At 35.0% G+C, this 17,258-nt stretch overlaps 1 protein-coding gene across 5 annotated transcripts in view; it reads right to left on the bottom strand.

Moving 5' to 3' along the window:
* ubn2a (ubinuclein 2a) overlaps positions 1 to 17,258 on the bottom strand; it is a 111,389-nt gene that overhangs the window by 68,437 nt on the left and 25,694 nt on the right. For 4 of the 5 annotated variants that reach the window (XM_039766423.1, XM_039766419.1, XM_039766421.1 and 1 more), the window contains exons 3-4: positions 7,044 to 7,139; positions 4,227 to 4,364 (exon numbers count right to left, since the gene is read on the bottom strand). In XM_039766423.1, coding sequence (XP_039622357.1) covers positions 4,227 to 4,364; positions 7,044 to 7,139 — 234 coding nt within the window. The remainder of the gene's footprint in view (positions 1 to 4,226; positions 4,365 to 7,043; positions 7,140 to 17,258) is intronic. The other variant, XM_039766422.1, reaches the window with a different exon arrangement.

The following is a 17,258-nucleotide window of genomic DNA, read 5'->3' as shown; positions in this document are numbered from 1 at the left end:
AAGATTATTGTATAACCATTTCTTACACCTTTTTTGTTTGTATTGATGTCTTAGAAAATTTTTAGCTCATGTTTTCATGGAGAACAGAGGTTACAAAATTCTGGATACAATGTGCATGAAGGAGAATAAATTTAAACAAAGAAAGAATACCATAACATTCATGAACAAAATCTAAATTACACATGAAATATCTAATTATCCAGGTATACAGTCATATGCTCACAGCATTCTTTTTAAAATATTGCAAAATAAACCTTTTCTGAAAACATATCTCATGCTCAGCAGTGAAGCACACTCAAACAGTATCAAGCTGTCATTCACTGGTCATGAGAGCTTATCTGATGACAACCATTGCATCTGAGGCAGCATCCTTCCCAGTGTGATAAGAAGATATTCTAATGTCCCTTAAGTAGAAGCACTTCTTGATGTGATCTTATGTTCTTAGGCAGAAGGGTTCTTTCTCTTTCTGAATTTGCACACAGCTACTGCTCACAATTTTTTTGTGTCTCCTCAATTACCACATGGTAGTTGCCCATATATAATAGGGTGACCACATATAACAAGTTGAGAACCACTGCTCTGAACTTGCATTCCACACAGCAGTGATATTTCAAAGCATCTAAGATGTCCTTTTAATAGATTCTACATATTGTCTTCCTCCTATGTGCAAATAAGTAGCTTTATTTCACACATTAGGAGTCAAAATCTGTTTTATAATAGAATCCATCAGAACACATTTAGATGACTCTTGCATATACTACTAAGAATGCAAAAATTTTAAAAGAGAAGTGGACATCATTCAGTCCATTAAGTTTGTTTAGCTGTCCTAATATTTCATCTAAGCAATTCCTGAAATGTGTTCCTCCAATTGTCGAACAAGGTCAGATAAATTCAATGAAATTTTTGTCAGAACATGTTATTAACGAAATTGTTGTCACAAGCTGTTACCATATGGTAAAATTTCCTGGCAAATGAAATCCATACATTAATGTTTTTAATATATTTTCAGGTCATGTTTGTGTTCGTTACTTGTGAATGTCAAGCTTAGTTTATTCTTCTACAATGGTGTGCAAGTATGGTGCCCGATTAATGGATTACTGAATTCTAAATATTTAAAACAGATCATATGTAACAGCGACTAGTTTCCTCTACACCCCGTGACCCTGTAGTTATGATATAGCAAGTTGGATAATGGATGGATGGATAGTTTCCTCTACAACCAATGATAAATGAAAAATTGTTAGGACTTGTTTTCCTTTTTATTATATAAATAGGATTCAGATTATGATTTTGAGTTTATAATTTTTGAAAATGTTAGTAACACATTTTTAAGTGGAATTCTATAACATGCAGCTTCTCTGCAATCTGCACTCCATTGTCTCCATTTTTATTGGTTCTCAGCAATTTAAGTACAGATTTGGGCTCACCCTGTTATGCACAATTAGCACTTGTTCCTGCTAGAACACAATGCCCAAAACAGCTAAGTTAAAAGTTAAGTTGGAAAGAAAAACACATTATTAAAGACTCTTATCAGAGACAATTTAGGTCTACTGCACATACTATTCCTCAACCAATCATTGTCACTGCAAAACGCACACTGCACACAAGCTATTTAGATGAAATGTTAAGTTAAATATTGCTAAAGATGTAAGCATATGAATATCTTGGCACATGTATATTAGTATTTAATTAAAATTCAAATATTTGGCAGAACCATTTGATGCTTTACATATTTTCTTGCTTATTAGTTTAAATTGATTTTGTAGTGTATATACATTTACTACATACAACTGTAATTATAGAGATCCAAAATGTTATCAAGATATTCAGTCACAACGAGGAGGAAATTACTATAGTATGGAATGCTTTTTGCTGTTTAAGTCTTTTTTTTTTTTTTACACTCTTTCCCTCTATGCAGAATGCTTTTTTTCTGCCAACTTCTTTAATCTATACATTACACTTCAAGTCACATTGAGCACAATGGTGCTAATTTAGCTAAAAAGGTAACTCTGTTTTGCATAAAGTAGCAGGCAATGCACAAACAAAACTAAATGAAAACACATGTAGCAAACAATCAATGACCATGTCACCAGTGCCTTGTTGAGACTGAGCAATAGAAGTGTCACATAGAGAGCAGGAATCACACTAATACATGAAATTTCATGGTTGGTTACATATACAAAACTGAACAGAAAATTCAATTAATTTCCCTGTGTTGTCAGTTATTCCCTCCTTTTGTGCTTTTGGTTAACTCACTGAAATATTTAGGCATCAACCTCTTTCCTTTCATAGAGAACACTGTCATCTAATCACAGTGATATTTTTTAGAGTGTAAAGGAATCCCCTCTCTCATACCCTTTCTCCTACTGTCATTCCATTCTTGGTTGGTAATAACAGAAATGAACATATTCCAATGTTTTTAGTTTTCTTCTGTCATGAGCCAACTCTTCCACCTGTAAAATATTGGACAGAAGTTAGATATATTGGCTTGCAAAAGTAAAAATTGTTTGGAATCATGTATGATTTTCGTTCCACTTCTCAAGTGTACACCACTTTGTATTGGTCTTTCACGTGGAATTACAATGAAATTGATTCATGTTTGTGGCTGTAATATGACAAAATGTGGAAAAGTTCAAGGGGGCCGAATACTTTTGCAAGCCACTGTACCTTCTCTCTTTCTTCTTGTCTTAGGAATAATGGAAGTGAAGGGCTCCTGTCATAGTTATCACTGGGTATTTACCCTGTGACCTGTATGGAACCGACTAAATTATCCCCACCACTTTAGTTAACCACTGAATCCAAAAAGTTATCCCCTAGATCTCTTTCTGTTCTTAGCTGCTTTCCAGATATGGTGAAATGTTAAACATCTTGGCACATTTCCAGTATGAAAACAATCTTCCTTTTGTTAGTGGCAAACCCATCTCTTTACTGCCATGGGATGATTGTTTTGATCAATTTAACTCTCTTGAGACACTGTCTTCACAGCATTTGGTGCACCAGCAGATAAAGTTTTGTGATTTTCTTTTTACTTCTCATTAATATAGTAAACCATGGATTCATTAATGCCACTTTTATGCCTCACAGATGTGAAGAAATATCCTACTTTTATTACATTCTCTTTTTATCTGGAGGCTTACTCACACTAAAACACGTTTAGCCCAAATCCATAATGTAAGATTGTGTGCCTAAGGGTGAAAATTAGAACTAGACAATAGGGTTAAAAAAAAAAAATAGATGGAATGATGGACAAATGTAACCTTATCCATTACAATGTATTATGTTTTAAGCTAACAGTTCCCTCTATTTTTTTTAATCCTTTGTTCAACTGTAAATTCTACAACTTACAGACAGCTGGTCATATCACTCATCTATCTATCCCTCTGACTTAACCAGCTTATCCAGGTCAAGGTCGCAGGGAAACTGGAGCCTGTCTTGTCAAGCATAGGGTGTTGGGCAGGAAGAACCTCTAGACATGGTGCCATTTCATTGCATGATGAACACATAAATACACGCAAGGTGAAATTTAAATGACACCAATTCACCTAACCTGGATGTCTTTGAACCGTGGGAGGAAACCGGAGCATCTAGCTCAAACCATGTAAACAAAGAAAGAACAAGATAACGTTCCACCTGGGAACCTGTGTGTCCTTGTTGTGAGACAGCAGCATTAACACTGCACCAATCTTATCACATCAACATACATTCAAAGTACACCTAGCTTAATAGAATAAAATTGGCAATAACCATACAATGTATTTTGTTCATGTTTAAACAGACAGTAAGATTTTTTTTTTCCAGTTTAACGTCCTTAGCATTATGTTTACCTACTGACAAATGAGGCAATAGAATTGAACTTTTTTCAATAACAAAAAATGTTAGTATATAGTATGTAATAAAAACTTGTATATATTTAAAAAATATTTAAAAAAACCTGGCGTAAATACAAAAACCATGAATATACTGATGCAGATTTAGTATGCATGCTTTGTGTGATACTTTTTTTGAAATAGTCAGCAACACACATAAGGCACTATTCAAGGAGATGTTGAAAGATTTTTTTTTGTAATATTCCTTCTGTTCTTTGTGCATGAGAAAGTAGGTCAGTGCCCGAGCAGCTGAACTGAAAATATCCATTATATTATTGTGGCTTACCACAGTGAAAGGCAGAGTGACTTCCACATTTCCCAAGAAACAAAAAAAACATTCACCTATCCAGTTATACAGACCTTGTGCGATTTCACTTTTTTTTCATTCTTCGTATCTTCTTCCTCAGAATCTGATGCCTGTCTGAATTGTAGAGTACCAGTGTTGATGTAGAACCCACCAAATTTAGTAGTTAGTGAAGCTGGTACCAGTTCATCATACTGGAAAAAAGGACAAGATTTGTGTTAAACATTACATGAAATATACAAAATTTGAATTCCACTCTAAACAGAAAGAGTATTTTTATTCAAAGTACTCCAAGTGTTTAATCACTTGCCTATGGAGTTTAATTGGTCATAATGTCGCTCCATTTTCTGTTAGAAACATTACACAATACCCAGCATGCTATTAATGGCTGCAGTTCATTCACAAGAGTACCTTCAATATGAGACTGCATGGAGGCCACCCAGCAATCAGAGGAAAAAGACCAGCTAGCAAAACTGATCAGCATATCCATTGGCCATGTAAAAAGGAAACATGGCTACGAAGATAAAGTCCAAATACGTGAAGGCAAGTGTTCTTCTCCTGGGACAGGAATCCTGCATTGTTCTTAGTTATAACTAATAGACCTGGGTGAGCTTGTAGAATTTTTTTTTAATACAATGGCACAGTACTTACTGTGGAAATATTTTACATTTAAATGAAGATTCTTTCATTGTCCAGCTTCTACAATTCATCCATCCATTATAAGACAATTCGAACTCTTGACTATTGTGTGAACTGCGGGAGGGGCTGGGGTATGCATTTCACTGTATATCTTTTTATTCATACTTATAGGGATTATTGTGTTGGGGAAGAGAAAGGAGTACTACTGTTTTCATCTTGGTGTCTTATTTTTAAACTTTTTTTTTTTTTCTGGCTTTGCTAAAATTGTCTTATAATTATGTTTATTTTCTCCATATACTGCATATATTCACTTGACTGTTTCAAGTTGATTATATTGAAAAATGGATGTATGGCAGGGCTTTTCAGGGGGTGATACTGACCTATCCTTTTATTAGCAGCCTTCCAATCAGGAAGGTGAGCAATAGTGATCGGCCCGCTTTCAGCATTTCAGGTCCAATTTGTTAAAACTGTTACAAATAATTAACTTGAAGAAAAGCAGGTACAGCACTCCCATAGCTGGATTGGAGTTAGCAGGAAAATTCAAAGAGAGCTATAACACAATCTCTGCAGTGAAGTAGAATAACAGCTTCAAACGGAGTTGCTTGATACACTGCTTATACAAACCCATTCCATTCAGAAACTAATTAGTCTTTGTTTATTTACTGCCTTTCAAAGAGGGCATTATCAAAGTTTTTTCTGAAGTATATTTCTTTGCAAGAAACAGAAGTTGGACACACATTTTTGTAGAATTTTTAAATTTTCACTAGGACAACAAGCTACTACTAAGATAGTATACCTAGGAGTCTGCCAGCAAATAACTATTTTAACCTGATGGAGTGGCCCCTGGCATCTTAAGTAGTTGTTATTTTTCTTTTATTTTTTGTTTTAGGTATTTTTTAGTTAAAACTAATGTTTTACACTCACTCACTCATAAAAATGCTCAGTGTTTATAAAAGTAAAAGAAGCAACGAAAATAAGACATAAAAACAGAGTGCATTTATATGCTATACTAGCTGTGCTACCTGTTCAAGACAGCAAGACAGGTTGAAATCTAAGTAATCAACATAGACCTTATGTCCTTTTATTTGATATGGGTTACACATATGGTATGGTATAATACACACCCTATCCCTTTCCCTATCGTGATAGAGCTTCCAGTTTGACTGGTCAAACTGACCACTTTTACAGTTGAAGTGTTTTTGCTGGGAAAATCCGACTATGGTCACTGCCACATTGGCCTGGTTTAGGGACTCAAGCCTAGTCCTGTCAGGACTTTGACACATACGTCAGGAAAACAATTTATCATTATTTTTACTCATCCACTGCTCACCACGTGAAGTTAGCAGTCATTAGTGTTACAGCTATAAAACTCATTCACTTGGCCTTAGCTGGTACAATAAAGACACAATCTCACTGCTGTTGCTAGAGTATAACACTGGACAACAAAGTAGACCATTAAGATCAATTTTCATATTTACAATTTCATAATTAACTGTAGGGCCTAATAATTTCTATTATGTAGAGATATGATGTACAGAATTGCCAAAGAGACACACAAAAAGTGTATTTGAGATACAAATATAGAAATGTATGGGATTAGGGGATTATTGCAAAGCAAATGAATATATTAATGTTTAGATTAATTTGTGCTTGTATCTACTAGATAATATGTTCAGGATTTGCGTGTTCTTCTGCACATTTGTGTAGGAATAAATACATCACGGTGTGCAGGGAATTCTGCCCTTCCATATCAGTAAAGGCACGGGAGCTGGCTGGTTGTTTGTGACTAAAGGGGGAAAATTTAAAAGTGACTAGTGTCATATATCTCAATAATGTCCAAAAACCTAAAAACCACCATCTCAACTGTTAAATTCAGGGCACAACAATATCATAGTGATTTTATGAACTGGTACAACAGCTTTTCTACAGCATATCTACACTGAGACTCAAATAAGGGTTTCTACTCTTCTGTGGAACTCAAGGATTACTGGAAAGGTACAAGACAGACACTTCCAGGGGTTGCAAAGACAGCACTGCCCTTCTTGCTGTCTTTGAATGTGTATACAAGCAATTCATGCAATTTCAACCAAAATAATACAAAGTGAGATTTTCATATAGTTTGTTATGATAATTGTACAAACTTCGTCCAAAAAAACAAAAATTGGAAAAATGAAAAGCTAATGTAAAACTGCTCTTCAAGAATTAGCTTGCTAAAAAGAAGAGAAAATACTTACAGCTTCAGAATTATCTATAAAAGGGTCGGTCTCATCATAGCCAAAGCCAATGTCAATGAGATCCTGGAGCCGATCCCTGCGTTTCTTGTTTGTTGCCTGTGAGAGGACGGAATGCATGATATATAACTAAACTTATTACTCAAAATACAAACAGGTTTTTAACTCAAAGACTATATTCTACTTTCCTAGCAATATCTTAAGTGACTGACATGATGCTGGAATGAGTACAAGTAAATTAAGATACCAAGAAGTTCCGCCTTGCACAGATACACTATCATGGAGTTCTACATCAACAATATCACTTTTGCAGGCAGAGTAAAAATAACTACACCATGAAGACAATAATGTTTTTTCCCCAGTGGGAAGACTGAAATCACAACACCAGACTGTTGCATTCAAACTCACATAAAGAGAATCGAAAGACAAATAGCAACTTTGTTTCAAATGAGCAAAATGCCGTACTTGTACCACATACACAATTAATTAACTGTATAAACATCAAAAATCTAAATCAAAAAGCAATAAAAACAATAAACGCATTTCGTTATAATTCACAAAGAAGGTGGATACAAGAAAAATCAGTTTAATGGCCCAAACTCTGCTTTTAACACAAAATACAGCAATTTAAAGGTTTTAGTAACAGACTACTACCAGTAAACATTACAATCATTACTTGTTAAAATTCCTTAAGAGAAAGTTGAGAAAAACTTTTTTTTACTATATGTCAAACATTTGAAAGTTCAGTCCCATTTGTCTAAATCTTCCAACAAACAAGGGGTAACAACAAGGTTTTAAAAAATAAATAAAATGTGCATTATAAATAAGAATTTTGCAGCACAAGAAGACAACTTTGCTACACTGTGTTATTTCATTAACTATACTTAAAGAGGATTATTGTATTAGTCAAAGGAAAAGCAAGGCTTTCCTTTCTGTAAATTTCCATTACTGAGAAACAGTTTGTGTATATTTACACAAACAAAATACACATCTATAATAATATCTACATTCATTATGCTGCCAACCACCCCATGTTTTCTGTTTGCTCCACAAGAAACCAAAAAGAAATGAATGAGCTGCGTTTGTATGTCTGCTTTCATCCCTTCAGCACTAACTTTAACAGGTACCATAACTTTACACAGGATGTTACAGACTCCCATCAAATGTATTTTTTTTATGATAATAATTATAATAGCAGCTAACTACACAAAGTCGTAAATGCAGGGACAACATGAGATTTGAACCTATTATCTCAAGGTTGCTAAGTGGTAGCTTTTCTACTGTGTCATCTGAGCAGATCTAAGACAAGACAAAACAGCGTTACCGCTGTGACAACTGGTTAAAAATGAAACGCGCAATCACACACGTATGTAAATGTATTTTACTTTGTACACACTGATAGTTGGGCTTCAGCAAACATGTCAGTTAAGCGCTTTCTTTTTCTTTGGTTTTTATTAAAGCATTCTTATTTTGTTAAACCTTTTGTTAAACTGTTTATTGGATATTTGGGCTTCAGTCTTCACACATCCTACACTTCACATCAACATTATGTCGTTACTACTACCTGTATATCATATGAAAACAATTTCTGTCTTTTTTACTATAACATATGAAAAATTTTCTGTTCTAGCTGTGTGTTCAGCATAAGCTTCGGGGATTCCAGTGATAGCTAGCTAACAGTCTTCCTTCCATCTTACTTAAGCTGAAAGAATGAACATTGTCAAAATGAATATTTTCCCAAAGCTCCTGTAGCTCTTTCGCAGCATATTTGTGTATATTCACAAATTCAAAAGATGCTAAATTATGTTACAATTTAGTTTATTCAAAACTGTGTCATGGCTCTACCTAACTTTCAGTTACATTACTAGGCTGCCAAATGTGTACAATTAAATATTGGAAATTCATCGAAATCCATGACAATATACCTGCTTGGCTAAGCAAAGAAAGGAAATCTTGCACTAAATTTTCTTTGTATGTTTTGTTTTGTGCTCCAGCCAACACTGATTATTGTCAATTTACTAGCAATCGAGTGAATCACCATCTACTGAAGATACATCCAACAGAAGACACATTTAAAGACACATAAAATTAGACCCCGATTTATACCCAAGTTCAAAAATGCAACACAATTTATTTATTTTTTATTACATCTTCTTTTTCCTCCAATTTCACACCAGTTTCTCAGACAAATCGAATTTTGCTGCAGCAGTGCAGTTACCAATTTCTTTCGCCACTTCAATGACTTAATTTAAAACCAGCTTCATATTTTCGTCTGATCGAACGCTCTATCTCAAATAAGGAATGTTCTTACAATAAAGGTGTATGATGGTGTGAAATATAAAAAACACAAAACCGTGCAAACGTCGCTTTGGAATAGTTTGGGTATTACCATGTGGTCACATAGGCACGATATATAGAAAAAAAATGGCAGTGTGCTCCGCGGTTACACTCTCAGGTGGCCGTTAGCATATCATAATCTCTTGGACCAATAGCACAAGTTTTCCGTATGTGACTAATACGAGCAACATTATAAAAACGGAAACTATTCAGTAAAATCAAACCCCTTATCCGCGGGAGAACTTAAATGCGAGTATATATGATATTTTAGTTCAGTTTACGAAAATGTTTTTTTTTTTATGATAGTTTTAGTTTTGAATTTAGTTTTTGTTAACTATAATAAACTTGCTCCTCTGTTTGTAATTAGATTTATATTTATGTTCATTGAAAGCATGTAACATACAAGATACCAAGGGCTTTAAAACTGCCATTGTGAAATATCAGGCTACTTTCAAGTACCCTAATCTGTTAAAGTTTGGATTTAAAGGTTGTAGGTATGTCACTGTGGAGTTTTTATATTATTTATTAAAGTTACAAACGTTGAGTAACATTAAACAAAATACAAAACTTATAAAATTTGGAAAACCAGCTATATTTTTATCAAAAGACCAGCAGGAAAAAATCAAATCTGTGTATGTGAAATTGGAAATTTTAACTCATTACAATTCAAATTTAACATTATCCCCCAAGACTCCAGTAGCCCTAAAATTGCTTTGAACACGGTCACTACAACTACAGCATGACTGCAAAAACCCTGCTCACAAGACTCGTTTTTTTGAAAATTATCTTTCTATAACCTGATTAGTCTTGCATCTGGCTCCAATATCAGAATATGGCTTTTGATCTGCAGTCTTGTGGTGACTGAATGTCTGAAGGTTAGTAATGAAGGAAGCTAATCTTCCTCATTGCCTTTTCTTCAGTCTGGATGTGGTCTACTGACCTCATTTTGTCACACAGACGTTGAGGTTTTCTTCTTGAGTTAAATGTCTACAGAAAATGATTTATTTTGTCTTTGGAAATGTTTTGTTACGGAATAAAAGTTCACATGAAAAATACTGAATGAATAAATGTGTACACAAATCTTCTGCCATGCAGAAAATTAAGCTTACTTTCAACGGGACTGAATAATTTTGCATTCCACTGAATTTCCAAGTGTGGCCCTCTCTTACATAGATCACTTGCTTTTTAGCACTTGCTATAATGGGAAACAGGCACAAACATGTATAAACTACAGGTATACCCTGTGTTGCGTAAATAGGTCTTACTTAGTGGGTTGGAAAATGGATGGATGGTTTTAATAATATTAACCCCAAAAAAATCTTTCAAATTGAGTTTTACCTTATTCTCTTTCTGATAAGTTTAAATGAGGCTGAAGGATTTAAAAATGAACAGAACCTGGAAAAATATTAGGGAACCATAAGCCATCCCCTTCATTTTTGCTATGCTGCTGCCTTGCCACATGGAGTGAGTGAATGAGCCTGTGACAGAGAATGTGAGAAAAAGAGAAAACCATCCTAAAAACACAAACAGGAGAATGCATAATGCAGATCTGAAATTCCACCTCCCAATTTTTAAGCACCAACCAGCTATGTAATCATAAAACATGAAATAACAAAAAAACCTTATAGCACAGCATAAGTTTTTGAAAATTAAATATGCAAATTTTGAGCTGCTGTAATATGATAAAAGGTTCAGAAATCTGTGTAAATGTAAGTTTCTGATTCTTTATAGTAAGCGTTTGCCAGATATCTTGGATTTAAACATCCCTAACTGGAAACCTTGCTATTTAATGACAAAAGGATTTAATATTGTTTTAATGTAAGCCAGTATGTACTAATGATATTATATGTCTAGTTGGGGTTGGTTGGCCAGTTGCCCTAGGGTAATGAGAAATGAAACACTGTCTGTTACTCAATCAAGATTTTTTGAGTTTTGTTTTCCATACTTCAATTACAATAAAATTCAGAGTGTTATGATCTCTTTATAATAAATCAAAATAGTTATTTGTGCATTTAACATCATCTGAGTGTTCACTTATGTATGCTGCTGCTTTACATTTAGCAATTTACTGTTACCGCATTATGGGTGAAAATATGTTTAAAAGTGTGCCAGTCCTCACTGAAGAATGCTATTCAAAAATAAATGACTTACATTCCAGGCTATAACAGCTGAAGTTTTTAATAGCTTTGTTTGAACGCATAGGATCACTGCAGGGTGGGGCAGTTGAACAAAGACATTAGTAGTGGTTCTTAGGCTGTGAGAAGACAACAATTGTATTAGATTTCACTTTTAGAAGTGGAAGGTATGAGCATTCCAAGATCTGCAAGGAATTTGCAACACCAATTCTATGAGAAAGTGCAAGTTATTCATTAGAAATTAAACTTATGAGCAAACAGGAGATGGTATGGACTTATAATGCAGCTTTGTTGTAATCCTGTGATGCCACTTCTGCATGGTATCAAATCTCAATTCTGACCCATTTGATATGTAGTTGATAGATGGTGGACCGAGCTTGCCACCTACATTCAAACTGCTGACTCTCTCAGAGTGTTTAAGAAAAATTTGGAGACTCTCTATCTGTGAATTTCTGTCTAACTATAAATAGCTTTGTATTTGTTCTTGCAACTAAAACAAGTAATGAGCTTGCATTTTATTTTGAGCTTCACTTAGTGATGATCAACTTGTAACCTTGTCCTATAACACTTGTTCCAAAACAGTCCCCAGACTAATGTTTACTTAATTATACTGACCTCTTTGTAAGTCATTTTAGATAGAACAGTGAGGTAAGTGAATAAATACAAACACCATTTGGAAAAACAGAGATACAATACTTAGGACTAAAACTGGATATTCTCCAGTGCAGTTTTAGTCCTAAAAGCTGTACTGTGATATCCTGTTCATGAAAATCGTCAAACGCAGAGGAAACAATATATATCCTTGGCAGAATCAAACATCCACATTAAATAAAAGGAGGTCAACAGAACATAACTACAGGAACCATGTGGATACCATAATTCTCAAAATGTAACAATACTAGCTTTTTTACAGTATTGGTAGTGCTGACTGAAACTCTGTACTACAATCAGGAAGGTCTGCAAACAGACAAATTACTTAAAAACACACAATCACATGTGAGAAAAGGAAAAAACAAAAATAGCTTACAGGGGTGATGTTACAGCTCCGTTTCAAACACATGTTGAAAAGAAAAATAGCAGTAGTCAAGTCATTAAATACTAAGTTTGAGGTAGGCAAATTTCAGTGTACTGCTGAAGGAATGCTATTATTAAAAGAAGGGGGCAAGAAGTCAGTTCAGAAATAGTTGTGTGTGTGCTTTCAAAGTGCAATGAAATTAGCAATAGCATGCAATGTAATAGCTTGTAGTGTCACAAATTTCAAAGGAGAAGAAATGATGGGATGATTAATCACTTTTCAAAACAATATCATACACAGTCCTGGTAAAGGAACAGACACTGCATTACATACCAGGTAGCAAGTTACATGTCTACAGATGTCTATCTAAGCATCCATCCATTTTCTAATGCAGTATACAGCTCAGGATCATGGGGAAACATTGGGATAGAGTTGATATTTAATACTAAATAGGATTTTTACTATGCAACTATATTGAACAATTTATATTCTTGTTAACAGTTAGGTTTTGCCCTTAGCACTCTTGGACAGCATTTTATTAAAGGCCTGTTGACTTGTGACCTAGTCCTGCTGCTATATTAACATAAGGACAAGTATCACAGTCCTTGTGCTAAAGATAACAAAGATAAGAAAACCAGTATAATCTAGTGTAGCAGAATCTTGACTCCAAGCATCTTTTTATCAGTAACGTGTAAGGACAAGAGAAATGAAAACTAATCACATACTTCTGTAATTAACAAGTGTATTTAAGAAAAGTAATCAACAGCTATAAGTCAGTCATCTCTTACAAGACACTGGGTGACTTGATATGTGTGTCAAAACAAAGTTTAATATCCTGAACTGGCTCTGTGAATATGACTTTGACATCCAGAATCACGTATATAGGATTACTGGGTGTGGGAAGAAACCACATACTGGAAATGCTACTAGACATAAGTAAGTAAACAAAGCAAAATTGAAATCAAGTGGCTATTTAGCTTATTTAAACCAGCGATTAAATACGCTGCTTCATTTGTTAATACCGAAATAAAATGTATTTAGTGTTTTCAAGCTTCAAGGAACATCTCGGTATTAACATATGTAATGCATTCATGGAAAAGCCTAATCACAGAGACATACATGCAGTTAACAAGACTGCCAAAGCGGCATATTTCATGGCTGAATACAAATTTGCAAATGCTAAATCTATGTCATACATTTTGTTTTTGAAGGTAAACTAATGCTTATGATTACTGAATTACTGAAAAAAACATGTGTTATGTACTTGAAAGGTAGGTTGCTGAATTGGTTGCAGTGTCTCAGGTAGGAGTAACTGAATACTGGCAACATTGGTCAAGTAAATTTTCTAATTCTAAATTTGTACATGAACATAAGCAGTAACAAAATTACTTAAGACACCTAAAAATAATAGAACAAAGGCTGTTTTACAGGAGTTTTGAAATAATGAATTAATGTAAATCTGACAAGCGTTGATTTCACACAGAAAACAATAAACTTGGACAAATGTAAGAAGGAAGAGATTTGAAAAATTAAAGCACCAGAAGGTTATGATATTTGAAAATTAACTAACTTGACCCATTTGTTAAGTATTATTCTTTCGTAAGTATTTTTAATCAGCTAATACAGCAAATACATTAGCAAATGTTACAAACCTAACAAGAGTGACTTTTTGTCACGGCAGATTTTAAAAGCAAGTTTCTGCAAAAACAGCTTTAAAAACAGTGTGTTTAAATGAAAACATTAAAAATAATCTTGGATTCATCTGTACTTGATGACTGACATAGGGATTCCCCATGTCAATCATAAAATTAAGCCCGAGTTGTATTTTGAGATTTATAAATGCCAGTATTAGTTTACATAAATAATAGCTGGGTAACTACTTGAAGAATATATCACAGTTAAAGCTGTTGTAATTGTTAGTATTTTATATTGTATTACAAAAAAATGTATAATATTCTTCAACTGCATAATGGGGGTACTTTTAATTAAATGACTGGGATTTCTGTTTCTGCCATTGAATCAAACAGTTATCATATACAGGTGCTGGTCATAAAATTAGAATATCATGACAAAGTTGATTTATTTCAGTAATTCCATTCAAAAAGTGAAACTTGTATATTAGATTCATTCATTACACACAGACTGATGTATTTCAAATGTTTATTTCTTTTAATTTTGATGATTATAACTGACAACTAATGAAAGTCCCAAATTCAGTATCTCGGAAAATTAGAATATCAATTAAGACCAATGCAAAAAAAGGATTTTTTAGAAATGTTGGCCAACTGAAAGGTATGAACATGAAAAGTATGAGCATGTACAGCACTCAATATTTAGTTGGGGCTCCTTTGGCCTGGATTACTGCAGCAATGCGGCGTGGCATGGAGTCGATCAGTCTGTGGCACTGCTCAGGTGTTATGAGAGCCCATGTTGCTCTGATAGTGGCCTTCAGCTCTTCTGAATTGTTGGGTCTGGTGTATTGCATCTTCCTCTTCACAATACCCCATAGATTTTCTGTGGGGTTAAGGTCAGGCATGTTTGTTGGCCAATCAAGAACAGGGATACCATGGTCCTTAAACCAGGTACTGGTAGCTTTGGCACTGTGTGCAGGTGCCAGGTCCTGTTGGAAAATGAAATCTGCATCTCCATAAAGTTCGTCAGCAGCAGGAAGCATGAAGTGCTCTAAAACTTCCTGGTAGACGGCTGCGTTGACCTTGGACCTCAGAAAACACAATGGACCAACACCAGCAGATGACATGGCACCCCAAACCATCACTGACTGTGGAAACTTTACACTGGACCTCAAGCAACATGAATTCTGTGCCTCTCCTCTCTTCCTCCAGACTCTGGGACCTTGATTTCCAAAGGAAATGCAAAATTTACTTTTATCAGAGAACATAACTTTGGACCACTCAGCAACAGTCCAGTCCTTTGTGTCTTTAGCCCAGGCGAGACGCTTCTGATGCTGTCTCTTGTTCAAGAGTGGCTTGACATAAGGAATGTGATAGCTGAAACCCATGTCTTGCATACGTCTGTGCGTGGTGGTTCTTGAAGCACTGACTCCAGCTGCAGTCCACTCTTTGTGAATCTCCCCCACAGTTTTGAATGGGTTTTGTTTCACAATCCTCTCCAGGGTGCGGCTATCCCTATTGCTTGTACACTTTTTCTACCACATCTTGTCCTTCCCTTCGCCTCTCTATTAATGTGCTTGGACACAGAGCTCTGTGAACAGCCAGCCTCTTTAGCAATGACCTTTTGTGTCTTGCCCTCCTTGTGCAAGGTGTCAATGGTCGTCTTTTGGACAACTGTCAAGTCAGCAGTCTTTCCCATGATTGTGTAACCTACAGAACTAGACTGAGAGACCGTTTAAAGGCTTTTGCAGGTGTTTTGAGTTAATTAGCTGATTAGAGTGTGGCACCAGGTGTCTTCAATATTGAACCTTTTCACAATATTCTAATTTTCAGAGATACTGAATTTGGGACTTTCATTAGTTGTCAGTTATAATCATCAAAATTAAAAGAAATAAACATTTGAAATACATCAGTCTGTGTGTAATGAATGAATCTAATATATAAGTTTCACTTTTTGAATGGAATTACTGAAATAAATCAACTTTTCGTGATATTCTAATTTTATGACCAGCACCTGTATTGTGATATTTCCCTGATATTGAATACAGAAATTCTGGTACTGTGACATTCCTAAAGCTAAGGATGTAAACAACTCTCATTCAACAGTTACAAGGACAGAATGGCATATGACAGCAATAACTGAAGCCCTTACTTACTCTTGAAGCAACTTCTACAAAATATATAGGGAACACTGACATAGGTATTTTCCAAAGCAATGTACCACATGCAGACAGGACAGACTGCCATGATCACTAAAACATTTCAGTAAGAGTAAAGAATTGACCCACTGTTCTAAAGCCACAACAGAATCTTTATTTTTCCCAGGAAAGCTTAGGAGTGTGATCTCTGGGCAACTGGAACTAACACACACACACACACACGCACGCGTACCTCTTTGTGATGGTGTCCACAAATTCAGTCTGCCAGTCGTGAGGCACTAACTCAATCTGTGATACTACACTGAAAAGACATACTTGCTAAAACACTATGAAAATATTTGGTTAGATTTAATTCAATCCTAAGGTCTTGCCACTACAGAGCTTTATAAATCACAACATTAGTCTCCATCGCATAGACAGACCCATCCCCATCCCATTCTTCTGGCATTGCCTCCAAGTGCAGCATAGGGGTTTATGAGCTCCTCAAAGTGCTCCTTCCAGTTAATGGCAATGTTCCCAGCTGAGAAGAACATTTACCCATTCTTGCCGAGAATCCTGAGGAGTCAAATGGTTTCCCAGAAACCTCTTTGAGGACGTTCAAGCATTTTTCAAGCATCACCAAACACGCACAGTTTTGCAAAAAGTATTCCCACCATTGAATTTTTCAGACTTTGTTCCTGTTATTTTACACACATTTTTTTCTTCCTATAGTAATGCAGTAAATCCCACACATTTATCATTTTCAAATTAAGGAATCCTTGACTTTAATCAAAATGTTACATTACTTGCTCTATTTTTTTTTCTTTTTTGGAATGAACGGTATCAAAAACTTAAAAAAAATTGAAACTTCTAAAATTCACTGATTAGTTACATTTTCCATTAGTAACTAACTGGTATCTACTATAACGAAGATCTGTAGATTACCTCCTTTATGTACTAAA

This window comes from Polypterus senegalus, chromosome 10, assembly GCF_016835505.1.
Source record: "Polypterus senegalus isolate Bchr_013 chromosome 10, ASM1683550v1, whole genome shotgun sequence".
NCBI lineage: Eukaryota > Metazoa > Chordata > Cladistia > Polypteriformes > Polypteridae > Polypterus > Polypterus senegalus.
This window is presented reverse-complemented; position numbering and strand designations above follow the sequence as displayed.